Raw genomic sequence first — 27,687 nt, 5'->3', positions numbered from 1 at the left:
TGGGACAGCCGGAGGAGCCGCCCCGGTTGTCCTCGCAGGCTCCCGGCCGGCTGCCCCGTCGCGGGACCTCTCTGTTAAAGTATGTGTTAGTTCCCCCGCGCAGCATCCAGGCCTGCCGCAATGGAAATTGTTGTGCTCCCGACCGCGAGGGGAAAACCAGGGCTTTTTCCAGCCTTCTCGTCATCCTCTCTGCGGAGATTAACCCCGGCGCAGACCGCTGGGGTGACCAGGCCCCGAGCCCCTGCACCCAGAGGGAGCGATTCCACCTCCGCGTGCCGCGCAGAGCCCCGCCGGCAGCTCGCCTGGCTCCGCGGGCGTCCCCGCGTCACTGAAGGCCACCCGGTGTCACTGACTCCTCCCTCGTGTCACCAGAGAGCCTGGAGAAGGTGAGGAGGGTTGTGGCTGTTAAAAACCTCCCTCCTGCCGGTGCTGCTCCCGGACAGCTAGCATGCAGAGAGAAATTGCACGCCCACGGGCAAATCCGTCGGCAGAGGTGGCTGCGGGGTGGAAACGCAGCACGAAATACGGCGTGTTTTGAGGCAAGACAGCGGACTGGGACTCCTGCTCGTGAGGTCTGTTCTGCAGGGAAGGAGCCCGGCTCCTGCCTCCCCTCCAGGAGCCAGGAGGGCACCATGACTCACGTTGTTCCTAGGCAGGGCGCTGCGTCAAACAGGAACGGCGAGGATCCCATACAGCCTATAGGAACGACAGTGAGTCAACAGCCACAGTTGTGAAATTCGGGAATCCCTGCAGGCAGGGGAGGGGAGCGGAGCAGGATGAAGCCCGCACAACCTGCGCCAGGCAGCAGCCGCCACCTGCGCCCGGCTCCGCAGCAGGGGCTGCATTTCACTGGGGGCGAGACGGGGCAGTTCCACCACCACCACCAAAAAACCGGCCTGTTTTCCACCGGTCTCATGATGGCTCACACAAACGCATTTATTCTGAGTGCGTGGAGAAAAGGAGGGGGACGGATGAAGAGTAGGGAGGAAAAAAGGTTCTAGGCAGGAAGCACAGACTTCATATTGCACCCCTGCTGGCTTTACAGAGCTTGTAAATCAAAGGTTAAGAGACAGACAGATTGTCGCTGGTCGGGACACGCACTGACGGGCACCACGCTTTGGTTTGAGGTTAAAAATGATGAAGTTCTGCTACGAAAACAAAAGGTCTATATTAAAGAAAATTGGTTTTATTGTAAACAAAGTATAAAGTACAACATAAGAAATGTGCAAATCTTTAAGTAGTCACAAAAGAGCGTATCTAATACACTATTTTCAAACGGTTCACTTTCTGATACGTGTCCTCAACATAGCATGATAAAATAGATAGTGAAAGTTGATGCATTATTTGTCACAAAATATACAGCTTTAATTCTAGGCGGTGTCTTTACTGCCTCATATTACTCTTCAAATCACAACTTCCTAATTTAATACAATACATAGCATATCCATAATTCATTCTTAGTATAAGCCGCCTTTCAAAGAAAAACACCCTCAAGAAGCCTAAGGTTCTCGTTTTCCTTTCTTAATCAACCCGAGTAGTTTACACCTACATTGTTCTGAAAAGTGCACTGTATCTGCTTACAAAAAAATGCCGCGGTGCAGAGTTTTGAGAAGGTACGAAGGAAACCGTAAGCAACACAACAGCGGAAGCACCGTACGATGCCCGAGGGTGACCGGTTGTAATCATCACGAGGCTTCCAAACCCCTCCCGGTGCCCCCCCTTAGCGCCCACCCAAGCCCACCTCGGGCAGCAGGGCGAAGCCGGCACCGCAGCCTCCCGGCGCCTGGCACCAAATCACCCGCGTGGCTGGGCCCCGAGAGCAGGCAGGAGGAGAGAACTCCAACCGAGACGAGGCGGCAGGAGTACGAACACCGGTTCGGCTTATCTGAGGCGCGTACGTGCTGGGCCGTCAAGCTGCGCCCGTACAGCGCCATCGTTCTCATCTGCGCCGTGCTGGAGATTCCCAACCGGTCGTTAAATCCGCGCCGGTCTCACGCATCAGCGGCGAACCGTCAGCACCGCAGCGGTGCGGCTGACATTTGGTGCGTATGAACGATCTGCCGAATTCAGAAGGTGCACAGCGCGTGCTGCTCTGCTCTACACCCTTCCCTTTCTCTCTCCTCACCAGTGCAAAAGACGCCCGCTATTGCAGCCAGCCGCCCACTCTCTCAGCACTTTGTGTGGCCGAGCACAGACTGCCTTTGCCTCTCCGCCATCAGCAGCTGGCACCGGAGAACCGCAGAGCTGGAGCAAAAGCCTTTTTTTTTTTTTTGTCTTTTTTTCTTTTTAAAACTGGCATATCCCAGCGCCAACAGTTAATTCCGCCGTGTTCCGAGTAAGTCCCGTCACTGCGCAGCTGCCGAGGGAGGCGGCGCAGCGATGTCGTTCAGCTTGCTCACTTCCATTTGCCAGTTCGGTAACTTCTTCGCCGAGAGGTGGCGGCGGGCGTGCTTCGTCAGGTGGTCGCTCCGCATGAACCGCCGCTCGCACATCGGGCATGCAAACTTCTTCTCGCCCGTGTGCGTTCTGCGGTGACGGGACAGTTCATCAGACCGCGCAAACCTCCTCTCACAGCCTTTCCAACTGCAGCTGAAGGGCTTTTCTCCTAAAAGGAAAAAAAAAAAAAGACAAAAAAATACCATGAATACCAGCTGAGCAACAAACACTACTGTCTTAACAGCATTTGACTTATTTTTAAAAAAAGTTTTCACTACAACAGTTGAGCCAAATCCTATATAGGTATTATTTTCAGCCACGTGAAATGCAGAAGAATGTTAATATGCTATTTTTAAAACACGCAGACTCACTGTCGTCAAGGCTAAGTAGCACAACGGGTTAAAAATAAAAACCCTGTGGAAGCTGAACCATGTGAGATGCTCTTTGTGTCTCCAAGGCCAGCTGACCGCACCGCTCAGCTCCACACGTCTGCAGATTACGGAGACCAAAGCACCCCGCTGAAACGCAGCCTGCAGCCGCGTTAGTCCCAGCTGGAAGTGACAGAGCTCTGGTGGCGTGCTGTGAGCCCGCGTGCTGACACACGTCACTTTCTGCTCCTGTGATTAAGAGCTGAGGCGTGGGGAAGCTGCCGAAGATAACCAAGGTAGGAACAGAGTGGGGTGGACGCTGCTTTCTTTCATAAAAAAATCCCTTTTAAGTTTTACCTACTTCTGACAAAGGCACTCTTGTGGAGAAGTCTAACGAGGCGCGTTTAACCGCAGAAGGGCACGCTCTGCATTTGGGCAAGGCCTGGCTCCCCATGCCTGTCACAAGCGGTACTGCCTGCCCTCTGGCACGGAGCAGGGCCAACACAAACAAGCTGCTGAATCAACTTCCCCTCCGGGGTAATTCCTAGCAGAGACCAGGCAGCATTATTAACACGCACAGCGGCGAAAGCAGGGTTTCACTGCTGCCCCGCAAATCACCCCACGAACAAATCCGGTAAGTGTGAGACCCCCAACAAGCAGCGCACGGAGCGGCAGCTTTCTAGGCTGATTTGTAACACCCAGAAAGAGCGACCAACCTGTGTGTGTTCGGACATGAGCCTTCAAATGGGAGCTCTTGAAGTAAGTTTTCCCACATCCCGGGTAGTTGCAGACGTGACTTCGTATCCTTGAAGAATCGAGAGGGGGAGTGACTTTGGCTGCAGAAGGCACGAAGCCGGGAGCAGGGGCAATAGGAGAGAGTCTGGTGCCGTTTGGGCTAAGGATGGGCGCCTTCGTGCTCTGCACCACGGGCTGGGGCACGACAAACATAACGGCGCCTTTGGGAACTTGAGCACCCATGAACACCATGGGCTGGCAGAGCGCTGGCTGCTGGCTCGCCGTGGTGCTGGGCACGACGGCCGTCACCACCGAGTTGCTGGCAGGCAGCGGGACCATCTGGCAAATCACCGGCACGGGGGGGGCTCCGCTTCCCGGCACGGGGCACGGGGGTGCCACCAGCGCCGAGCACTGCGCCGCTCCGGGGACAGACTGATGCCTGCTGACCGCGGGCTTCGTCGAGGGCTCGGCGCCGCCAGCTGGTTCTGCAGTTTTTCCTTCCGCAGCTGGCAGTTTGCCACTTTCATAACTCACTCTGCCCGGCGCCGCCGCTGAGCGCTCCGCTTCGGCGCTCTGTTTACTATCGGTTTCCCGTGAAACACCGTCCTGGTATTTCAGCACGCTGGCTGTTCTCACCGGGCAGGTTTTGTGATTGCAAAGCTGAGCATCGGCCGTATGGCGAATAACGCTGGTCGCTTGCGCCTTCAGAGGCCTGGGTGCTGGAGGCCGGGGGGCCTCCGTGTAAGGTGCGGCGAGGGGCGGCTTGGCGGCTTCAGCCAGCGACTTGCAGTGCGCTGCAGGTGGCGCTGGTGGCCCCGGGTGGACGACTTGAGACATCTCGAAGTCCGACGGGCTGTAGGGTGGAGTCAGGCACTGCGGGGAGAAGAGGGAAGGTAAGGGGGGGGCGTGTTACCAACCTGTTCCCACACTCACCCTGAGAAAGGGGCACGCACGCACGCGCGGTATTAAAGACTTACAAATGCGGGTATCGTGTTAAAGTCTGCTGCTCCAGGAAGCAAAGTCTCGTCGCTCTCTTCCGACATATCAGATGCTGGAGTTATAGGTCTCACGTCGGCGTATTTCTTGAAGTCAGAATTCCAGTTGCAACTCATAGAAATAAGGGCTTCCACAGCCTCATAATCGCTTTTTTCAGGGGTATTGTTCCAGAAATATCTAGCATCTCTCCGTTTCTCAGTCATCACCTCCATTTCTTCCTCCTGTTTGGGTCAGCGGAAAAAAATAACCCTTTAAACCTGATGGCTAAGCCTAAGCATTTAGCCAATTGTCCGAAGGCTTTGTAAAAACAAAACAAAGCAACCCGCGCCAGACAAACACGCCTGATGATGTGGGGGATATGTCTGCATTTCCCTGCCCTCTTTCTCCTTTATATAATGCTGTCACGAACCTGTTTGCAGGGAAATCTGACCATCTGGCGAAGATTACATACCTTCTGGAGACAAAAGACCTTCCCCAAACCTTCAGCAACACCTTAAGTCCCTCCACATCGCGAGCGCAGCGCCCGAAACGGTAACACCGAGTCTCCCAGCCGAACCCGAGGCACAACCCCTCCCCGCACCGCGCCCCCGCTCCCTTCCCGCGGCACCGCTCATCCAGACGCGCCTTTCCCTGAGGTGGCTCAAGCCGGGGGGGACCGCAGGGGAGCCGGGGGAGCCGCAGCAGCTCCGGGCTCGGGTCTCCGGGGGCGGCTGAGGGGCGCGGGTGGCGCTGAGGGGACCGTGAGGCGCCGCCTCCCCCCCGCCCCCCCCCCGCGGCCGTTGGGGTGCGCCGAGGTGACGGTGGCGCGCGCCCAACCGCCGCCCCCCTCCCTCCCGCCCAGCGCCGAGGCCCCGCCCCCCCGCCGCCCCCATTGGCTCGCCTCCCCCCCCGCGGCGCTCCCATTGGCCGGCGGCGGGCAGAGGCGCGGCCGGGGAGGGGGGGGGGCCACGCGAACAAAGCGTGATCGGCGGCTGCTCGGGCCGGGGAGCGCCGCGCGCCGACCTTTCACCCACTGCGCCCCCGCCCGCGGCAGGAAGGAGCCGGGCCCCGCCCGCACAGCTCCGGGGGGGGGCCGGCATCACCCCGCCGGGCTCCCGGCCCCTCAGCCCAGCGCTCCCCCAGCTCCCCGCACCCCCGGTCCCGCCGCGCTCACCGCTGGCCGGTGTCGGCGGCGGGAGATGCTGACAGGAGCCGCCGCCTCCGACGTCCGCCCGCCACCGCCGCCCGCCGCCTTCTGCTCGCCGCTCCCCATCCCGCCGCCGGCACCCCCAGCGCCTCGCGCCGGAGAGGGGCGGGGCGATGGGCGGGGCTCCCGCCGCACGGGCCGTCCAATCAGCGCCAAAGGTGTGTGAGGCGCCGGCCAATGGGAGCGCGGCGCCCGCGCGTGATCGGCGGCTGCCCCGCGGCGTGCCCGGGGTGGTGGCGCGGCGTGCGCGCCCCCGCGGGCGGGTCCCCGCCGGCTGAGTCAGAGCCCCCCCGGCGTGACGGGAGGTCACGTGGTGCGGGGGGGGCTGAGGGGAGGGGGTGCCCTGAGGTGAAGCCGCCCTGAGGTGAAGTTGCGCTGAGGTGAAGCGGGGCCGGCTAGCGGCTGCTAATTAGCCGGGCGGCAGCTAATTACCTCACGCCGCGGCGCCACACAAGGGCGGGGGCCGCCTCCCGGCCGCAGCCGTGGCGTGGGGCTCGTTTTCCTGTCAGGTTTTGGGTTTGGGGGGGGGGGGAAGATGGCCGCGCTGCCGGCTCCTCGCGGAGCTCCCCGTCACCCGCGGCGGTTTTCTGTCACGAAGCGTGCCGGTGCTAACGCGTCTCCCTCTCTCACAGCCGCGTCAAGGTCTGCGGGTCTGCTCTGCGGAATTCCTCTCCCCCTGTCGGCAGGCAGGGAGCGGGGGGGGCTGGCGGCGGCTGGTGTCCTCCCGGAACCTGCTGGGAAACCTCCCAGAACGATTTATCCTGCTGGAAGCGGAGAGTGCCGCGGGAAGAGCAGGCGGGCGGGTTCTCCAGCCTGCAGGAAAAACGAGGGTATTACAACTAAAAAAAATAAAAATAATCCGAAACGCTTCTCAGTCAGTTCAGAGACTTGCTTATTGACATAAGTTGTATTTTTATTCTCAGAAAAAAAAAACAACACTTTTTTATTGCTTTCATTCCATAGCTTCCACTGGTACATCATACGGTTTGAATTTCTGTTACTTCTCCTCATACCGCTGCCCACATGCGCACCTGGCGGGATGCTCCCTCCAATTTCCCCTCAGCCCGTTTAGGCGAGATCCCTCTCCCCTCAGTCCTGCTGCCAAAGCTCTTACAGCAGCTCCTGCTATCTTAATACCCGTGAAAATTGTTATCGCTTAACAGTGAAATCAGTAGCTCCCATCTCCCGGGTGTATTGTGCAACCCGTGGCAGCACTGCGTTGCTACTTGCCTTTTGGCTAGGTTTTATTAAATCCCTGCCATGCTTGCAGAGAAACCGATTGGCTTACCTGCCTTATCTAGAGGGAATTCCCAAAGGAGGATTTAATTCGGGATGATCCAAATCTTTTTCGCTAGCAGTAGCAAACAGGTGCTTACAAACGACCACGCTGCGTCCCACACCTCCGTGTGCCTTTCGGCCAAAATCCCCTTTTGTTTCCCCTCTTCAGGATCTTTAGGCCTGATCTCCAGGTGAGGGCCGGGTGCTGATGGGTGGTGGAAGCCTGCCTTGCTGCCCTGGGATGCAGCCAGGGCTTGGGGCTGTTGGGGAGCAGAGAGCTGGCCGTGAGGGGCTGGGCTGGCTTCAGGGAGCCTGGCTCTCCACAGGCACCGCCACCCCAGCCACGTCTCCTCGCGGCGGCAGCACTTCAAGTCCCTGGGGGCAGCCTGGGAAAAGGCAGCCTTAATGACTGGAGGGACCGAGCTGCTGCTTGGATCCCGTACCCCGCAGGAGCTCTGCCCCCCCAACACCTCCAATCCCTTCATAGCACACACCCCGGGTGTCCGGGGGGGTAAAACTGTTTCACTACGAGGGCCCCCGTACATCTTGGATTGCTCTTCCCTTCCCCTCTCCTTCCCCCGCGCTGCGCGCTGCAGGGTGGGACTGTCAAAACCACCTCTCCCAAAAATAATCTCAGCTTCAGAGGCTGGAAAATGTGACAGCTCGCTTCCCTGTGCGGAGCAGAGCGGTGCGGTGGGCGTCTGAAAGCAGCTGGGGCTGAGGGGGCGGCCGGGGAGACGCAGCTCCGAAATGGCAGGAGGGGAAGGGACAGCCGGGGGCACGGGCGAGAGCTCCAGCTGCACACCCTGGCACGGCTCCTACCGCTCGTGTTCGTTTATTAATGGTTGGACAGGCGTCTCTCCACGGCACACAGCAGTCTCAGAGCTTTGCGTATCAGATAGCTGGGGAGGTGGAGCGTGCCGTCGGCAGTAGGGCGGCTTGTCTCCCTTTTCGTCTCCTGTAACTTCTTTCCTCTTCCTTTTCATGCCCCATTTTCCCCGCACATCCTGCCCTTAGGAAAAGCCCACGTCGTCCTGGCTTGGGAATTTCTTATTAGTACACCAGGCGAAAAACAGAACTTACGTATAATCAGCATTAAGGCTTGCTTTAGTTTATTTTACCCGCCCGATTTCCAGACCCAGCGAGTCCTGGCAGCACTGCGTTCCTCCCCTACCCGGTACCGAGCCCAGTTGGTGTGTACGTGCGCGTTGCACAGCATTGCTCACAGCCCTTGTCTCCCGAGTGTTTGCGGCTGCTCTGAGTCAGCGCGGCCCTGTCCTGCCTCGCCTGCTCAGCGCCCTTCGGTGGAAGGCTTCAGAGGCTGTTAGCAATGCTGGTGTTTGCACGGCTGCCACGGGAGACAGGCTGGTGGGGGGAAAAAAAACAAAACAACAAAAAAAACACCCCTAGTGAAGCCTAAGGCAGGTAAGATACACTTCTTTTTGGCAAGTGAGCGGATTTCAGTAAAGGTGATTTTCTTTGGCAGTCACTGAGCTATGACTGTCGGTTTGGATGTGTTGGTGTTTTTCGTTCAGTTTCCTGGAGAAGCTGGGGACGTGGCTTTATGCAATCTAGGAGCAAGCTGATGTGTTTGCTTTCTAAAGGCGCTCAGAAGTTTGACGTTTAAGCACTTGTGGGTTATTTATTTATGCCTATTACACTGTATCTGAAGTCTAAATTTCCCAGGAAACCACTTAGGCAGCCTGCAGGTCATATTTTTCTGATGTGGAAAGGTAAATTGTTGTGGGATCGGGAGGATAAATTAGGGAAGAGACTTGGCATCACAGCTGGTAAATCACTGGCCAACTGTGTACCTTCAGTCCTGTCCAGCAGTCGAAACCTGAATTTCAACCTGCTGTTATCGGTGGCTTATCTTGGCTTCGTCATGAAGAATTGAGAAGGGAGCTTTAAGTTGCTCCTTTACCCTGAAGTCTTGGCTTCTACGTGCTAATAAGCAAGAAGCCGTATTCCACGGCTGATGACGGGCCACCGGTGGGTATTTTTAACCTCTGATATTAGGTGCGTGCTTGTTTCACAGAAAACCGTAGGTGGATGGTTATTTTTGTCAGATCAGAAGGAACCGAGGTAAGTAAATGACTGGCTCAGTACCCGCTGGAGATCGCGGCAGGATTCATGTTCAGTTCCTGAAGTGCCGGATCAGGTTGTACACCAAGCAGAACCTTCCTCGGGTCCCGCGGCGTGTTTCTTTGCAGGACACGATGATGGTACCAGCTACCGCCCTGTTTCCCATCTGTCGTTGTGGAAGGGCAGCCAGGGCTTTGATGTGGCCAAACCAGCCAAGTCGCATGCTCTCTGCATGCCTTGACTGCAGAAATCCTGGGAATTCGGCGGAGTGGAAATCAGGAGTTAATATTGGAATGGTTTGTTGATTCTTTCCACGCGGATCGTGCTTCGTATTTCACTTCACACGGTATGACCCAGGGTTTATTTCTGTTTAGTATCTCGTGCGTTCTTTCTTCATTTGTGCAACGCTGGTGGTTTTAGTGACACGACAAATAAAGGGCAACACTGTTGGGCCCTGAGTTTGATGCCGAGGTGTGCCATTTAAGAACACGGATACCTTTGGAAAGCTGTGGAAGGGTATGGCAGAGGGGCATTGTTTATTTGCAGACTGCTTCGAAAATATCAGGAAACACAACTGAAAGCCTTTTCTGCTTTCGAGGCTGACATAGGAGCCTGTGTTCTACCTCTTTGGCATATTTGTTATATTCAGAGCTTTCCCGCTGTCACAATTTAATTAACTCTTTTGTATAAAACCCAACTGATCAATCTAAATTACTGTTAACAAAATCAGAAACTAAGAAGCTGATTTAAGTGAAAGGAGAAGACAGCCTGCGAGCCCTGAACAGTGAGCGTGTGTAGCTGACAAAGCCACCTGTCCATGCTCTGATCAGATAAATATTTTTCCTGATGGAAGCATTAGAAGTACATTTGCTTGCTTTTTCATGCCAAAACTGAATTTGCTTGCTACACAGTGACATAGTAGCTGCTGCATTTCAGGAGTTCCTCTGATGGTAAGTATCCTGGAGGGATGCAGGTGGTGGAGTGAGCAGGGCATTTCATTTGACATATTATTGCAGTATGGAAGTCAGCAGGGACTTTCCTTCTTCTAACAAAAGTAACAGCATGTCTACACCCCCAAATACAAGTGTTTTGATAACAGTCATGTGAATAAAGGTAATTCTTTTCTTTAAGCCTACCTTCCTTTAATATTTTTTGAACTGTTGACTAGTTTCAGCCACATAAGACAGATGTGATGGAGCAAAACTATCAGTAAATTTAATATTGCAGGAACCACTACCAGTTCTGTGATGCTAATATTTGATCCAACCCCCACTGCATATGTGTCAGTTCATATTCAAGCAAGCAAATAGTTTCTGGATAGGGAAATGCAGGTACAAAATTGCAGGTAGTATGTCCTACATACAGGAAAGACTACACGGTGTCCAGTTTGACTCCCTGCACCCAAAACAATCCTCCAGTATGTCTTGGCAGGCCTTGAGCTCTCATATCCCAGCGCTATCTCTTGCCAAATGCCTCTGGTCACATACCGCACCCTTGGCATCACAGTACAAAACACACCACTGGCATGCTGTTAAGCAATCATCTCACTATTAGTAATTGATTTCTTTTTTCCTTAAGACGTCACAGGAACTAAGGGCACCCTTTAGGGACCCGTGGAGATCAAGGCCTTATGTCTCATTTAAACAGACGTCATTGGAGTCGTGGCTTTGCTGCTCAGATAGCCCAGATAGTCTCTTGGCAGCACGGCAAGAATTGAGCAATATTTTTTATTATTATTATTTTTAAAGAGGCTGTGTGAAAGCCCAATTTGGTGCTGCTCGATGCAATATCTCTGCTGTATCTGAGCCATGTGAGGGGTTGCAGGGTAGATCCCCGTTTACTCTCCAGATGGACAGCATGCAGGTCATGATGGCTTCATCAGAGCCCCCTGGGAGGGACCCCCCCAGCAGTGGGATTGCGCTTGTGGCCAGAAGAACTTGCTCAAAGTGCCCATGAAGTGTGCGAAACCCCTGGGCTTTGCCAGTGCTGCTCATCTCGAGTGGCTTTCTTGCAGATAACACAGGAGCAGGTTGGCGGGGCTGGGGGAAGCAATGATTTTCTACGTGGGGAGTGCGCAGGGAGTAGGTGCTCATCGTTGTCTCTCCCGCTTGTGTCAGTGCCTCAGGCAGAGGCAGATCACACGGGGAACGCCACGTGCGGCCTGTCCCAACCTCCCGCCTGGCAGCAGGGTGCTGGCATCTCGCCACTCCCCGAACTCTCCTCTGTGCGGCTCGCTGTGGTCCTGCAGTGCAGTTTTTGGGACACACATCTCGTTCCTGAAGCTCACCACAGGGTGAGCCTTGGCCCTGCATCCCACCGTCGGAGATGTGCACTTGGGTCTTGCAGCTCACTGTTGACATGAGGCAACCCTTGACTCAGCTCCTCTGTCCCGCAGCTCGTCCTTGGAGTCATGCTGCACCTTGTCCCACCGATACTCTGCGGGAGCCACAGCAGCAAGGAGAGGGGCAGGCGAGCCACAGCAGGGTGCCGGCCCCATTTGTGGTGGCGCGCGGAGCTCCCTGACATCATGGAGGTTCTTCTGGAAGAGGAGGGCACTGGCCTGTCCCTGGTGGGCAGGACATGCTTTACTGATGGCATCTGCACCACAGACTGAGCTGGATTAGCTGGTTATGGTATCCATGAATCTGCGGTTGTTGCCAGCCTCCGAAGGGTGGGGGCAGTTCTCCTTTCTGTGCAGGCGGGTCCAATAAGGGAAGTGCCAGTGTTAAGGGGTGGGCAGGCAGCCTTGTAAAGACCCTGTCAGTCTGAGCCCACCTGGGACTGTTGTCTCCCTGGTCATAGCTTATTTTAAGTTGGAAGGGGCACACAAGGATCATCGAGTTCAACTCCTGGCTCCACACAGGACCACCCAAAAATCAGACTACGTTTCAGAGAGCGTTGTCCAAACACTCGAACTCCGACAGGCTCGGTGCTGTGACTACTGCCCTGGGGAGCCTGTCCCAGTGCCCGACCACCCTCTGGGTGCAGAACCTTTCCCTAACCCCCAGCCTGACCCTCCCCTGTCCCAGCTCCATGCCGTTCCCTCGGGTCCTGTCGCTGTCCCCAGAGAGCAGAGCTCAGCGCCTGCCCCTCCGCTCCCCTCGTGAGGGAGCTGCAGGCCGCCATGAGGCCTCCCCTCAGCCTGCTCTGCTCTGGGCTGAACAAACCAAGGGGCCTCAGCTGCTCCTCATGTGTCTTCCCCCCTAGACCCTTCACCATCTCTGTAGCCCTCTTTTGGCCACTCTCTAATAGTTTTATGTCCTTCTCATACTGTGGCACCCAAAACCACATGCAGTGCCCAAGGTGAGGCCACACCAGTGCAGCCCAGAGCAGGACAATGACTTCCCTCAGCCAGCTAAAAGTCCAAAGTCTCCTCTCCACAAGGGGAAGAAGAGACCATGGGTGAGGTCAATGCCTGGAGGGCTGCAGATGTCTATGCACGCATCTGTTGCAAAACAGCGGCCGAGGGCCGTGGAGCACGGCCTGCGCTGGTGAGCGTGCTGGCGTGGGAGGCCAGCGAGGCCCAGGCAGGAGGGGAGTGCTCTGGCACGGACCTCGTGCTCCTGCTCATCTCTGCCGTGGGTGCACATCATCTGCTCCAGAGGACCCTTGTTGCGAGCGGCTGGGAAGCGAGCCAGCTCGCACCGCGTGGCCCTGGGCCCGAGGTTGTTCTCTGGTTCAAATGGCAAAGTGAATATAAATGTACCCAGAGCCACTGTGGGTGGGGTTTGGCTAAGATTAGGTGCTTACAGCGGAAGCGTCTGCCTTTATAACTCTTTTTATAGTCATTGGAGTGCTATAAAATACAAATCATGGGGTTTGGGGTGCATTTCATCTTTTGCCTGATGTGGGAGGAATTGCACTCAGCAATGACAACTCCATCTCCGGTGCTGATAACGGGAGCGCGGACAGCTTCCACAGGTGGGCAGCCGTGCCGAGCGGGTGGGCGACGTGAGGGGAATCCAACTGTGAGCAGCCTGCAAGGCTGAGGAGAACCTGGACAGAGAGGAGTCACAGTGGTGGGAGCGCTGGGTATGAATTTAGGAGCTGAGGAAGCCTGAGGATCTTGTTCTGGGGACAAGGAGGTGGAGGAGAAGGGATGCTGTTGCTATTGAGAGGGGGCACCTGGGGAATAGTCTCAAAGCCTGAAGGAAACCAGGCTCTCCCAGATCTGCTTCTTCACCTCTGTCCTGAGCGAGAAGCTTCCATTTTCTCCCATTTTCTCTCAGTTTATTACATGGGGCAGCAGCTGACCCTCACTGTCTGTCAGAGGTGGCTCTCTTGTGGGGCAGCATAGGTAGAGAGGCTCTGTTCTGCTAGGTGGAAAAGTACTTGTACACCCTGAGCCTCTCCCTAGCCCCTGGGGTTACTTTTCTGGGTACAGCTGGAAGACTGGGGTCACAGGCTTTGTGATCCCTGCGATTTCCAAGAGCTGATTCAACAGCTGATTCAACAAGTGTAGCTTGTTTAAAAAATAAAATAAAAATAAAGAAGAGAAGAAGACTTGCTTACAACCAGGTCCATTCTTCTGGGAGAGACTTGGCACTCATTTCTCACTACTTTCAGAAATACTTGGTTTTATGATTTTTTTTTTTCAACATTTTCCAAGTATTTTCCAGTTGATGAGGCAACTTGATGTGGGTTTTGTAGGTGAGCTCTGCTTTCACACCAATATGAATGACTGAAGACTGGCTGACACGTTCCTTTTCAGCAGCCCATTAAGCCTTTTCATGGGTGCTGCTGAAAAGTGACTGTCGGTTTTGCAGTACTGGCAGCACAAAGGCATTCTTGGAAAATGCTATTTCATCTCACTTTGTTTAGGGACAGAAAATGCTGATATTTGGCAGGCAGAAAGAGGGTGTGATTCTGCAGCTGTTGATTCCCAGTGCAGTGAATTATTTTGAGCAAGGACTGAAAGACAGCACGTGAAAGATAGATCACTACCAGAAGAAATCATGTGTCCGGCTGTTGGGTTCAGGAGCCGCTCCTGAAGGCCATTTTTGTTTATTTGATGGCACCAGCCATTGTAAAAGAAACACTGATGTTGCAATGTTTATGTGCATGTGTGTGTTTGTTTTGCAGCTGGAACGGTTTTAATCATCAGTCAGAAAACACCGTCATCCCACTCTGAGTGGTCGGGATCACGTGCTTACCAGGAACCGTCTTCAGATCCCTCCCAGAAACGGACATTTCCCGCATCGGTGTGAGCGGGGGTGGCACAGAAAGCAGCAAACAAGAGCCCCAGGGTTCCCGTGACCCCCTTTACTTGACAAAGCCTTTCATGGACACATCTGCCACTTTTTGTTCTGCTTGTGTTTTCATATTTCCGTTGCACGTACCTGGACGCACAAGCAGCAGGTGCCCTCCTCGTGGGTCCTGCTCATGACCAGTGAGTGCTGGCTGAGACCGGTGCTGGAACACGAATACAGACAGAAGTAGCACAGGTGGAAGTCCTTTGGCTTCTTCTGTCCTCAGGAAGCTTTGACATTAACCGCAAGTTCAAATCAACCTCACGAGACCAAAAGATGCCTACAGCTGTAGGCTGTAACGTATAGATCGCTCTCTGGAGCAGGTCACATCTGTGATAATTCTCCAGAAAGTTTTGTTTGTTCTTCCATCTTCTGGAGGAGAAGACTTGGGAATTCCTAAAGCTGGTGCGAGGTCCCCCCTCTACCTCACCCCAGTATTTTCTGCCCCACTTTGAGGCGCATTGTCACATTTTATCGGTTTGATGTTGCACTTTGGGTCTGTTTCCTCACCTGCAGTGAGTTAAAGGCTCAGACTTCATATCAGAGCGATTTGAGGCCTTGTGAATGCTCGTAGTCACAGTGAAATCTGTGATACGGCGTCATCCTGCCTAACACAACTACGGAAGGCAAAGCTGAGAAGCTGGCGTACATACACGTAAAATAAGCCACTTCATGAAAAGTATCTATTAAACCGAAGAAACACAGCGCAGCAACCCGTGCTGAAGGAAGCTTTATGAAACCCGTATTAGGATGGCACAGTGAGGCTGCAGTTCTCAGGGGCAGACCTGTGCGTGGCCCTATCCGCAGACCCTCCTCCCATTCATGGACTACCTATTAATAGCACTGGGGCTGGCCAGCCCGAACTCACCTACCTGCGGGCTTGGTTACTGCCGTGCTGTGTGGCAACTGTCTCGATGCCCTTAAATAATCCTGCTGGCACCGTGTGCTGGAGAGCTTGAGGCTTTAGAAACTTCTAGGTCAAATTTACTCTTGTTAAATAAACAATCAGTATTGATTAGGTCATCTGATAGACCAACCGAGCAGCCTTTCAAACACCGCAAGTAGCTGGAGTTCATTTCGGTGTATTTACAAACTCGGAATCCCGTGAAGAGAAGTTGCTTCGCTGAAGCGGTCTGCTCGTACAAATCCAGGTACTTGTATATGCGTGGCCCTGTGCACACGGGTAGGAGGGTTTTCAGGGACACAGCATGGATCTGGATGCTCACTTTATTTTACTTGGACACTTCAATCTTTAAGGCAGATCTGAAAATCTCAGCGATAATTCTTTCTTTTAGTACATCAGGGCAAGAACTTTTCCCTGCTGGAATCATTTCTAAGTACTCCTTTCTTGCTGCCATAAGATACAAATTAAAACGTGTTTAAGTGGATCTCTAAAAAGCATTTGTTTCTCCAGGTATGTCCATTTATCTTACCCCTTTACTGTTTTGTTTAGTGAGGAAGTTCTTTAGTTGCAGTCTGCACAAATTTTATGCTGAGTAGGGCAGCAAGGAGGTTGTCAGCGCTAAGCATAAATTTATAAAGGCCCTTTGTTATTGCGATTATTTATACAGATTAAATGTCCCGGAAAGGTTTTCTCATCTGAAACCTCTCAGCAGCGCAGTTACATATCTGGCCTCCAATATACGTCAGGAAAGCGCCGCGTGGCTCCGCCAACTGCAGTACGTGCACGCGCAGGAAGGTATTGGATGCAACCGAAAAAAACGTGAGGAGCGAAATCCCGCATGCTGCTCTCTGAGCTCTCGGCCCCTTGTGCTGCGGGTGCGCCACCGGGAGCGGAGCCACCCCCCAGCACAAGCCCAGCGCTTCTCCTGGAGCTTCCTCGCAGCTCCGCGGCCGTGGCAAGGTGGGTGCCGATCTCCTCCACACCCATCACTCACAGCCCTGCTGCGTGCCTCTATCAGTTTGCTACGCTGGGCAGCACAGCCCCGGGCAGAGGCTGAATATTTCAATATCTTTAAAAATATTAACCATACACTGAATGCTGAGACGATGCCTTCTTACTTTCTGTCTGGGGCTTCAGCTAGTTTGAGCTTAGCTTATTGCAGAGCAGGCTGCTTTGTGCGTGCCCTCAGCTTCCCCCTCCCCTTGCACGTCACATCTCAGACAGCAGTCTCGGGGTCTGCAGTCGTTCATTTGACCCCCAAAATGAGACCACTAACCTTACATCTCCTTTTAGCGCATGATCAGCGAGAAGCTGTGAGGTGCACTGAAGAAATGAGCAGTTTGTTGAGCATCTGTCACACAGATGTGCCGCAGAGGTGCCCAGCTGTGGGTCTGGGCAGACCCGAGCACAGTGTGTCTGTGTAAGTGCATTTCAAGAGAAAGCTCACCTTGCAAGGCAACGTAGTTTAAGTTAAAGTTGTCGCAATATGAGAGAAAATGCAGAAGCTTGACAATGACACGTCATTGGGGAATTTAAAGTAGTCACCGTAGAGGAAAAAAATAAAAGAAATTGCACATTCAAAGGAAGTCTGATGATATGGAAACACACGGCTGAGGCCAACCTGAACACCCCTCTCCAGCTTGGGTTGGAGCACGGGGAGGATCCACACCCGGAGAGAGCAGCAAAGTCTGTTCTGATCTCGCATCCCAAGCGGAAAATTTCGGCTGCGGCGCTTCCAGCTCGGCAGGGCCGGGAGGCGATGCCCGGCTGCCGCCGGCAGCTGCAACCCGCAGCGTGGGCGGGCGTCAGGTGCCGTTCCCGGCCCCGCAGGGATAAATGGATAAGTGGGTAAGTGGATGAGCGGTGCACGGCGCCGCGAGCGGAGCTGCGCCCACGCCGCAGGTCGCGCCCCGCTGATAGCAGCGGCCTTGAATCCGGGCCAGAGCAGCTCGGCGCGGCTTTGGAGGCAGAGGAGAGCGGTCTCCGAGCACCTCCGGCTTGAAGAAAGTGGGGAAGCGGGCTGGGTTTGTTGGAAAATCATAATTTATTGGAATTGGACCTTTTAACGGGACTGATCTGTGCCAGGGTGCCCGCAGCCACGCTCCTGTTTGCCAACAGCGAAGTCTGTCCGACCCCACAGCTCCTTGGGTGCTCCCCTGATTTCTGTCACCCCCTGCCCTGCGGCCAGCCCGACGCCATGCTGCGCTGCTGGAGCAGGGTGACAGCACGTGGTTTCTGCCCCCGTCAGTTCAGAGCTACAAGGCTAGATAATCAGTCAGTTTAGGGGAATATACCAGGAAGAGGGAGGAGTGCAGCCCTCCTGGAGCCCATCGGTTCTGGTAACGCACACCCCTTCGCTGTCTGGATTCACATGAACTGGCCCCAGCAACAAAAGCATACGTGCCCCCTGGTTTTACGTTACTGCTGAGAGCTGAAGCACCAGCTCCCCTGTCCCATCACCGCCTTCGCTGCAGGCATTTCAGTGTGAGCAGCGCAGTAAGCTCGTGACAAATATTTGAGGTTTTCCCAGCAGTACGAGGAAGGGTCACGTTGTTCAGACAGCATGGGATTGAGCAAAACATACAATCGGGATCCAAAAATTCGTGATACTCACCAAGTCACATTAGTGATGAGCATTATATTTACTGACAGTATTACATTTAAGAGCGCTTACAGGACTGGCAGTGCACAGCCTTCAGCAAACAACCCACCCACATCGCTGTGCGCTCACCCGCGGCCAAGGGACCAGGAGCAGCAGCAGCCCTAACGCAGCGGTGAGGCTCGTGCCACCGCCTCCCCGAGAGCTTCTTTTCTGATTTACTGATGAGCACAATTAGCTCTGTCCTCTGTAGCTGCGTGGGTAATCCTATTAATGCACCCAATGAAAATTAAAGACTGCGCGGCTGCCAAGGGATTAAGACACAAAGTGAAAGACAGCCTTGGATTCTTCGGACGCAGACCTCGACAACAGGGCGCCCATCGCCCTCGCACTGCTCCATCGCCCCCAGCACAGACGTGTGCACGCGGCCATCGTTCTCCAAGGGAAGCCAGGATCAGGAAGCACAACTGCACCCAGCAGCTCCATCCTCAGCGTGCCCTCCCTCGGTATTCCCAGTCCCAGCCCCATAGACAAACGCACACGCTTACCATCCACTGCTGCCAACTGGGCAAGGGTTGCACACAGAAACAGGTTACGCTTTTCCCTTGCCCTCTGGGCAAGTACTTCGCACAATTAAAGCATTATTAAATTACGGGACTGAGTTATATGCCACTACTTACATGAAATGTTGAATTTTTATAAAGGCAAAGTAGGAAATAAAGAGCAACCAAGATACCAGCCAAGAAGCCAGAAGTCAGCATAATGCTTCTAGCAAGGGAAAAATAAACCTGCAATTGTCTAACATCCCTCCACTGGCTAGACTAGTGAGGACAGGCCACCCTCAGCACATAACCAGCTTCTTCTCATTCCCAGCTGCCAGCCTGCCCTGGCCCCACAGTGGGCACCGCTGCCTCCCATGTGCTGCTGGGTCCCTTTGTTCCCCTTTCGGATGGGGGCAGACGGCAGAGCCCCCAGTAGCACGGCCAGCCACGCCACTGCGAGAACGAGACCAACTGTGTAGGCCACGGGCCACGCTTTGGCTGAGGGTTGGACTCTCTCAGAAGAAATGGAAAAAAAAAAAAAAGCAAAGTTCAGCTGATCTGCAAGGTCAGGCATTATGCTCCAGCACATCATTTACCCGGCTGCAAGAAGTGAAGGTGTTTTGAAGAGGTACAAACCTGTTCTTTCACTCTTCTAAAGCAACTGCTTCCATTTAGTTATGGATTTTTTTAAATTCTGCATCTAGCCTACTGAAACACACTAAGACTACAACACTGGCCTCCCAGACAGCAGCAATTCAGGGGACAGCAGCGTATACCTGAAGTAGGAACATATCCAGTGATGGATCCACAATGCTACCTTCAATTTTTGAGCCAATGCGAGCCAATTAATTGTGCAGCTGCTCAGTACACATGCAGCTGGCATAGCTTAAAGCTGTTTGTAACCTGGTGTTGTCTCAAGTCTTGGCCCTGCATGTTCATGGGGAACTGGCATGCAGACTTAAGGCGTGTAGGACAGTACTTCAAAGAGGTGGGATACATTTCGCACAAGATGAGTAGACTGTACAAAATAATCAATGAAATGCCCACTACCATAGCTAACTGTAGCAGCAGGTCAGCAAGATCAGTGTCCTCAGTCAACCGGTGGAGTTGCAGATGTGTATTGAGCATGACAAAGCTACATTAACTCCACGTACTATAGAGAAATCATTCCACTTTTATATTTTCCGTAAAATGCTGAGTTGCAATAACAATATCAACAAATAGCAACACTTAGCAAATTGGGTTGAAATACATGCTGGGTTCAAACTCCAGATTGTTTTTAATGGCAAGCTGTCTTCAAACACAATGGATGTTCCTGCTCTGACCACTGTATCATGTAACTTTAACTGACCTGTAAGTTAACATAAAACAGTTTTCCTTAAGACTGCATAACAGACTCCTTTTAAATTATCTTAGACAACTATAATTTTTATGTCATAGTTAAAAACTGGAAAGTCTCTTTTGTCTAAGGAAAGACTTAAAAAAAATTGTAAAAAAAACTAGTAGACTGAACACTAGGTGCATGTTGATTTCTTGAAATTTAAAGGATGGATAGTAACTTTAGGTTTAAAAAAAAATGGCTTCCTACTATCATTACTTCCTCCTTTTGTACTTCCACATCTAATTCCAGTGATATTTCTTAAGAGCAACCATCTTCAAAACAGAAGTCATTTTGTACTTTTTAGCTGGTTGGTAGAACTGTTCTGACAAGTTGAGTCCAATCTGACAGGTTTGTTCTGTAGCAAGTTCCCCCCCCCACTTTCAATTAAAAATTCATCAAGTTTTACAAAATCTTTACACCTTACAGAATAAAAAAATTAAGATTTCCTACCAGCTAGCACTCACTTAAAATATACTTGCAACCAAAATGTAGAAATTTTGCCTCTGACTAAAGGTTTAAAGCACCATTCTCCTCCCCTTTGGTTACAGGATCCAGAATTTAACGCACCATTCCAAAACCCTGACACCCCTCCATCCAATTCTCACACAGGAGATGAAGTTAAAATGAGAAGGTAAAAAAAAGAACCCAGAAGAAATCAAGAGGCTCCAGTAACAAAGAAAGCCCCTGAATGGTTTCAGCAGTTCAAATGACTCGATGCAGTTGCCATACATATTTCTGTTAGCATGCATTACCTTTACTTCGTGGGTAAATTTAAAGAAAGTCCGGTGCACAGCCCTTCTTGTAAGAGTTCACAATATACAGAATTAGCTGAATTTGAAAGTTGTACTACTCACTGAACACCATCAAAAAAAGCCTTGTGAAGCTGTACTAACCCATGCTGCCTTGGGGGCACTACATGCATGCTAGCTACAAGACTACCTCATCTTCGTACATTTATCATCTATTGCAGGTTAGCTATGTGGTGTTAGAACTGCATCTAAGGCCATACCATAGAACTAAACACCACACCTTGCATTTTAGCCTTCCAGGAACTTAGGACTTGCACTTTCTACAGGTTTATCGAGCTGAAATTACTTACTGTTTAATGCAAAGCTGAAAGAACGGGTTAAAGAGAAGAAGGCTTCTCAGTCATGTATACATCTACCTATTTTATAGCTGCATCTTCTGCCTAGCCCCTCCCAAAGTTAGCCTGAAAAACAGTAAAATCTACACAAAGTTTTATTGCAATCATACAAGGGATACATCAGGGGTCAAATACAACAAATACTATGATGCAATTTTACATTTATTAAACTACAGTTCAAAGCACAAATTTACACATTCTAAATACACTAAACATCTAATGAAATCACACTGGTCTCCCACTGACATTTGATATATCTGGGCGAAAGACAATAACTTTACAAGACTTTTCTAACAGGAATCCTTAGTATAAAAACTGTGTACTTGTATGTAAACTGTTGAAGAACCCAAGTGATGGGTTTCCATCTCCACTAAGTCATCCATTTTGTTGCATATTTAAACGCTCAGGGGTTGAACAAACTTAAGTTTAAATTTGGATGCCATTATCTAACCCTCCCACCCCCCAGTGAATTGTAGCTGTAGCTTGTTTTGCCTGGTCCCCATTAGCTATTACTACTTTTTTTCAAGTTTTGAAGAGAATGAATTGAATTCAAGATTGTTCCATTTCTTCCACACTGGAATGTTGACCAGACAAACTACAGACTTGCAACTGCAGGTCTAAATGAAGCGTTAATGCCTGTTTAAGCTGCAGTGGAAAAGCGGTCTTCTGGGCTCAGCTGAATGCAAGAAGGCACAAAGAAGAAGTTCTTCATCAATGTGTCTGAAGTAATTCCAGCATCTTGCATCTCATCCCTGCAGCAAAGAAGTATGAGTTGTAACAAGGAGCTTGCGTACAATTTAATTTCAGAAACCAGCCTTGGAAATAGCATTAGAAGTCTACTGCCCCTGGATATGTTGACCTCAGTCTCAGCAGAGGGGAGAACTGACTATGCATGTACGTGACAGACACAAAAGGGCTGTGACTCCATCAACAGGTGTGCAGGGACCTGGCTACCTAGGCACTGGAACATTACCCAATTCTTACTGCCTATGCAACTGAGCAATGACCCTTCCTGCCTACAACCTGCGATGCCAACACCCTATGCAAGTTACAATTAGGAACTGTATTAGGAATTTTGTAGTTTTTCCTAACTGTATATTTGCAAATGCAAAGTCTTGTAAATGTAAGATTTCCTAATTGGATTAGGGGAACCTCAACAGTTGATGTCAAGCATGACTCAGGAACAGCTACCAATAAACTCGCAACAGTTCACATTATGCTTCCCTTTGTCAACCCTAAAGCAAAGTAGGCATGTTATTACAGCTCGCAGTTTAGTCTTCGCAAAGTCAGACAGAATAATTAAAAAAAGAACCACACCGCACAAAAAAGCACGCTCTTCTGCTCAGTTGCGTCTTCCTGTATTTGCCATCATAAAAATAGTTGATATCTGGCTGCACGCACGTGCTCTTGAAATGAGTGAAATCTTGCAACTATCAAGAATTTTCTTACCAGTCACTGAAAGACATCATGTAGTAAATCAGTGGCCTCTGATAGTCGTTAAAGGTAGACTGTTCACCTAAGGTACCAGAACCCATATTATCAAAGATCAGCCAATCTCCAACGCTCAACTCAGGAAGAAGACAGTTTTCCACAATTTGATCAAGCTCATCACAGGATGGACCCCAAAGGCTGCTTGCAAACAGAGGCTCATCTTCCTTGTATTTCTATATGGAAATGTACCAGTAATTCAGGCTTCAGTTTATTCAATAAGAAAGTGTTCAAGTATACAAGAGGATAATTTTACAAATAATTGTACACATGATTTTTTTTAAAAAAGTATTGTATATATGTATCAAACATATATTTTAAAAATAAAATTGTAGTAAGGCCTATCTCTGAAGAATACAGAAGGACTCACCTTGTGAACCCCTGGGTTAGTATTCAGTTTCTCAGACAATTTACTCGCAAAAGAACCATAAACACCATCATTTATGTAATATGTAAATACTGGTTCATCATCATTCCTGGCTTGCTCCACTGGAAGAAATTTAAAAAAAAGTTATCTTGCATGTATTTTTTCAGTCATAAGTTAGGTTGCAGAAAGACTACTTAAGTCAACTGTTTTCCCCTGAAAAGGGAGTTCCATGCATCAGAACGCGAGGATTACGGACAGAGTAATCAGTACAAAATGAGATTAACAATTCAGTTGGAATATTAAATGTGAGGCTTAGTAAAATAAATATTTTCAGTAACAGTCACTGTAAAGAATATAAGACCAATGTCTACTTTAGCAGAGCACAAACCAGCTTGGTTTTGTACTTGTCCATGTTAGTCTAATACAGACCCTTCCAATACACCTTATGTAAAGCACCTAATCTAGGTTTAACCACTGACAAGTCAAACATAATAAATAAACCAGAAATGCCAAACCTATGCATTTCATTTTCTTTGTTACATTTATAATATATGGTCAGAACCCAAGAAGTGGATTACAATGCAGCAAAAGGTATATATTAAATATATGCCAGAACAAACTAGTCTATCCTGGCTAAAAGAAGTGAGCAGTTGTCTCTACCAATTCAGACCACACTAAAGGTAAATACATTGCTTACTTCCAGAAGGAAGAAGTTTGTCGTACTCAACAGTTTTCTTTGCAATGATGTTAACTGCTAGTGTAAATGCAGATGAAACATAGTAACATCCAGGCTCTGCAATCACATCAATACCAGATTCCTTAGGAAAGTAGACATCCAGCAGTGGCCTGATGACATGGTTAATCTAGGAAGTTGAAATCACAGATAGGACACATGTGACTCAGGTTGTGTGTGTATATCACACACACCCTCTCAAGACAGCAGTGTACAGTTCCAGAAAGCATGACAAAAAGCTTACTCTGTTCCTCTATTATGACAAGTGTCCTTACCCAGAAGTGCAAAGTTTACCAAGAGTGTTTAAACATAGGTCATCCTGCTAAACACTGACAATTGAACACCATGAGTCTGAGTATCATGCAGTCCCTCCTCCCAACCAAAGCTCACGCCGAGGTTCACTAAAGACAACAAAAGTAACTTCAAAGTTTCTCTGGCACAACAGAGAATGTAAACTTACATACAAAGCCAGAAGAACAGCAAAAGTGCCTTTGTGTGATTGGTTCTGAATGTTTTTGCATTAGAAACAGAATGAGTGTTTTAACACTGATGCTCAAATCTTAAGCCACATTTTTGATTATTTAAGAATTAAGATCCAATTTATGCCAAATCCATATTAAAAGTTTTATTTAAAAGCAAAACTATCAGTCTTCAATTCTAAAGCAAAGTGCCTGAAGCTTTTGTACAGTAGCAATACAGTTTATGATCCAAAGAATGCTAAGCAGTCTTTGCCCAAACCATGCAAGAGCAATCAGTTAGACATAAAATATATAGTCAGCCACAAAAAAAAAGTTGCTGGCCCAATTCACCTTAGCAGAAGTTATGTCACAGATTGAACTATGGAAATCAGAGTTTACTCAATACAAACAAGATTTAAAAGGACTGATTATACTCCCAGGATAAAGAATATAAAACCAATTATTTGGATCTTATGGCTTACAGTTTAGTATGGAATTTAGAATAAGCTTCAGCTATCAATGTCAGTTGCTGTTTGAAGGTGAAACACTTCAACTTAAGTCAAAATAAGTGTTTGAACTTTCAATACTTTGCATACCTCTTCAAGCTGAAGTTCTGAACCTGTGAAGCCTCCACCAATATCCAACATGTTCATCTTAAAGCCAAATTCTTCCTAAAATACATAGGCAGAACAGAACGTAAATACAGAGACAACTGTAACTGTAACAAAAAAGTTGCTTTTCACTGTGGATATTTTTTATCAAGTTATATTTTGAGCATATTTAGCAAAGCATAGTCTAGCGAGCAAATTGTATCTTAGTAGACATTAGTACAGTTCCCACTAAACCTAGTAGTAACAGCATTAGGATGTCAATAGAGGCTGGTTGCACAATTCTCACGTAGAAGTCCCACAGCAACGTCAACTCCCATTTTGTGGTATTTGTTAGACAGTATCTGTGGATAAGGGCAGAGCCTTCTGACGAGTTAGGAACTCAGTGATCTGTATAATACAAGTCTTTCAGATATCGCTTATGTGACGAGTCTGCTACAATGAATTCACACAAAGATCAGTGAAAACTTCCGTTTTGTTGCCCTCCATGTGTAACCTGTCACAGGTAATGCACTAACTGCAATAATAAGAGTAAAGAGATTAATTTAGATTCTTCTCTATCTAGTTTATAAGCTTCTCATTTATACAAAAATACTTTGAGAAGTGATTTTTGAATTTTGCAATATGTAGAACATATAAGACTCATTTATGTGAGTCATCTGAAACATCTAATAAATCCATTCTTCATACATGAAGAATGCCCACCACTTCAGATGCCCACCACAAAATATTGTATCTTTAACATATAAGCATCGTAGCAAATAACCTCAGAAGTCATGTGCACTGGGTTAGTAGTTCTATCATAAATGACAAGATACAAATGGTTAATATTTTAATATAACTTAAGAAAAGCCAATTGTGTATTTGCAGGATTTGAAATTTGAATTTCAAGAAGCCTTTACCAAAACTAGGAAATGATTTTTTTTTTTTTGGTAAATGAATACCGAGTAACAGCAGTTATTTATTTCAACCATTTAGCTTCATTCTTTTCAGGAAAGTAGGTCATCTTAGCAAGTATCTTTGTTTTTTATGTAAACATATCAACACTTTTTCTTTCCAGTGGTGCCTGTAAAAAACTTATTGCTCTATAACCAGTGGCACATTAGGCTATTCCCTGTCAGTGGGACAGCATTCATTAACTTTTGTCCACAAGAAGTTTGTAAGGTTTGTTTTACCCTCTACGAATTGTCTCATGATGAAGTGTTTATTGCCTTACTAGAAGGTTTTTCCCTACATGGATACACTTTGGAAACACTGTGGTTGGCTTGTTAGTATGATTAGAATAGAACGGATCCTCTACTGAAGCACATGCAGGTGAATTATCTACTTACAGCCATGTCAAACACACACCGAGCATCAGATATAGCATGAATGTACGTTTGCAGTTCCTTGCAAGAGCCTGAAACGTGAAATCTGAAAGAAATAAAAACGCTGTTAATGCACAGAACCTTGCAGCTTTCAGACCAAGCAAACTGTTTCACTATCTACAACAGTAGGGGAAGTAATTTGCTTCCAAGTGGCACAAGACAAGTTTGCATAATTGTATATTGACCGTGTAAAGAACACACTCAGATGACTGCCTTCTCTTCCACTGGATTCCACAAGGCCTATCTTAGCTTAGCAACCTCTTACTGCTAAAAATATCCTACAACAGGCTCATATTTAAGAAATAAGAGACTCACAGAACCTTTCAGTCTCTGCTCCTAAAGAGGTTAAAGTTTTCCTCCATGGGTGCCAACGCTAACTGAGTACCTGTAGGAAGTCTCCTGTCTCCCATCCTCATTTTCATGGCCTTGCTTGCACACCCTCTCCCCTGGGCCACGCAGCTCTACTCCCAAAACACACTATCTACTCACTCCAACACTGGGGAGAGGGCACGGAGGGACATGTCCCTCTGCCACACTGCTCTGAAGCCTCTTCACCTTAAGCCAGATCTTGACTTCACAAGCAGGCTGGTGAGCAGGTAACCAGCACCAGAGGAGTACCAATGCCTCCCACAAGCTCCTGAAACCCCTCTGGCTCCTTGTCCAAAAGGCTTAGGCAGTGCCCAAACACTGCTAGCAGCTGAGGTAATACAGTGAGCACCAGCACACCCACAGGCTTCCTAGTATGGTCTACTAGTTCTGGACAGACCATGCACGCATATACCCATCTGAGCCACCACGCTGTCTATTCAATTCTTTAAGGAATACCAGTCTGACACAAAGGTTATGAACAACCTTCACTTTTTAAACTTGAAATGCACAAAAACCGTGCGTTCTTGGTTAAAGTTGGCGTAGATGTTCTGGATATTAAAACAAATGTTTATTTCCTCAGTAGTGTAATATATTTTAAAAGAGATTCATCATTTTTAAAGATTATAGTACTGCTATCCCCTAACATCAATTCTGGATAGATTTAAATCAAAACAAAATTGTTTAAAATCTTCAAAACCTTTTGTTTTAAAATACTTTTTTGCTGTTTTGACAACCCATCTCATTTGACTGCCTTCTGAAACCGTTTGTGAATGTCATACATTAGTAGCTAAAGTTAGACGAAACAAAAACTGTGTGTGCATTTTTCCTCCATACAGTGAAATCTTTGTGTCAGGCTTAAAATTAAAATACCACAGATGATTTGGAAGCTCTCAGAACACCAGGATTCAATTTCTGTCACTGGCACGTCAAAAACCTTTCTGAATACTGTATCTTAATGATCAAGAAGTGACACAGGACTCAGCTCTTTGAAAGTAACCTCATGTTCACCTTGTTCAAGAATCTGTCCAAGCTATCTCATGTTATACTAGCAGCTTATCTGGTCTGCTATTTATTACTGGAAAAAATAAAAATCAAGTTACTGTGGAAGTTCAAGAGCAAAGATATAAGACAAGAAAGGTTTTTAAACCTTGCTTTAACACCAGCAGAAAAATTTTTGATACTCTATTTCAAATTGCTTCGATGTCAGTAATAGTTACTTTGTTTCACTAGTTTTTGCTTGGATATTAGTGCTTTGCTTGCAAGCAAAAGATCATGATCCAAAATGTTTTATTTCTAAATCCCTGTAAAAAAAAAGAAAAATGCCAAAAAAGGGGGAAAAAAGTTCTTTTGTGCTGTAGTTCTAAGTCTTGAACACATCATATAAACATCGTCCC

General features: G+C 49.2%; 2 protein-coding genes and 1 long non-coding RNA gene across 14 annotated transcripts in view; 1 reads left to right on the top strand and 2 right to left on the bottom strand.

Moving 5' to 3' along the window:
* Positions 1-1,164: 1,164 nt before the first annotated feature.
* On the bottom strand, positions 1,165-5,874 carry KLF10 (KLF transcription factor 10). Of its 3 annotated transcripts, none has more exons than XM_083822585.1 (4): positions 5,689-5,874; positions 4,517-4,756; positions 3,521-4,412; positions 1,165-2,605 (listed from the first exon to the last, which is right to left on the bottom strand). In XM_083822585.1, exons 1-4 carry the CDS (start codon positions 5,785-5,787, stop codon positions 2,346-2,348), a joined length of 1,491 nt encoding a protein of 496 aa, XP_083678711.1. In that variant the 5' UTR covers positions 5,788-5,874; the 3' UTR covers positions 1,165-2,345. The 3 variants fall into 3 exon arrangements, with proteins under 3 accessions (XP_083678711.1, XP_083678710.1, XP_083678712.1); XM_083822584.1 differs by lacking the exon at positions 5,689-5,874 and adding an exon at positions 5,160-5,320; XM_083822586.1 differs by lacking the exon at positions 5,689-5,874 and adding an exon at positions 4,987-5,122.
* On the top strand, positions 5,740-21,428 carry LOC310893496. 6 transcript variants are annotated; one of them, XR_014579012.1, is made up of 3 exons: positions 5,740-5,879; positions 6,354-13,005; positions 14,167-21,428. It is a non-coding gene; the product is annotated as an uncharacterized lncRNA (long non-coding RNA). The 6 variants fall into 6 exon arrangements; XR_014579014.1 differs by lacking the exon at positions 5,740-5,879 and having other exon boundaries at positions 5,889-13,005; positions 14,167-15,484; positions 15,905-21,428; XR_014579015.1 differs by lacking the exon at positions 5,740-5,879 and having other exon boundaries at positions 5,889-13,005; positions 14,167-15,747; positions 15,905-21,428.
* Positions 20,981-27,687, bottom strand: part of AZIN1 (antizyme inhibitor 1) — a 26,547-nt gene continuing 19,840 nt past the window's right edge. For all 5 annotated transcript variants that reach the window (XM_083822587.1, XM_083822590.1, XM_083822588.1 and 2 more), the window contains 6 exons: positions 25,889-25,970; positions 24,546-24,620; positions 23,456-23,621; positions 22,762-22,880; positions 22,353-22,567; positions 20,981-21,655 (listed from right to left, as the gene is read on the bottom strand). In XM_083822587.1, coding sequence (XP_083678713.1) covers positions 21,544-21,655; positions 22,353-22,567; positions 22,762-22,880; positions 23,456-23,621; positions 24,546-24,620; positions 25,889-25,970 — 769 coding nt within the window. In that variant the 3' untranslated portion in view covers positions 20,981-21,543. The remainder of the gene's footprint in view (positions 21,656-22,352; positions 22,568-22,761; positions 22,881-23,455; positions 23,622-24,545; positions 24,621-25,888; positions 25,971-27,687) is intronic.

The sequence above is a fragment of the Anser anser genome, assembly GCF_964211835.1.
Source record: "Anser anser genome assembly, chromosome: 2".
NCBI classification, from domain to species: domain Eukaryota; kingdom Metazoa; phylum Chordata; class Aves; order Anseriformes; family Anatidae; genus Anser; species Anser anser.
The sequence above is the reverse complement of the archived record's forward strand: the minus strand, read 5'-3'. Positions and strand labels throughout refer to the sequence as shown.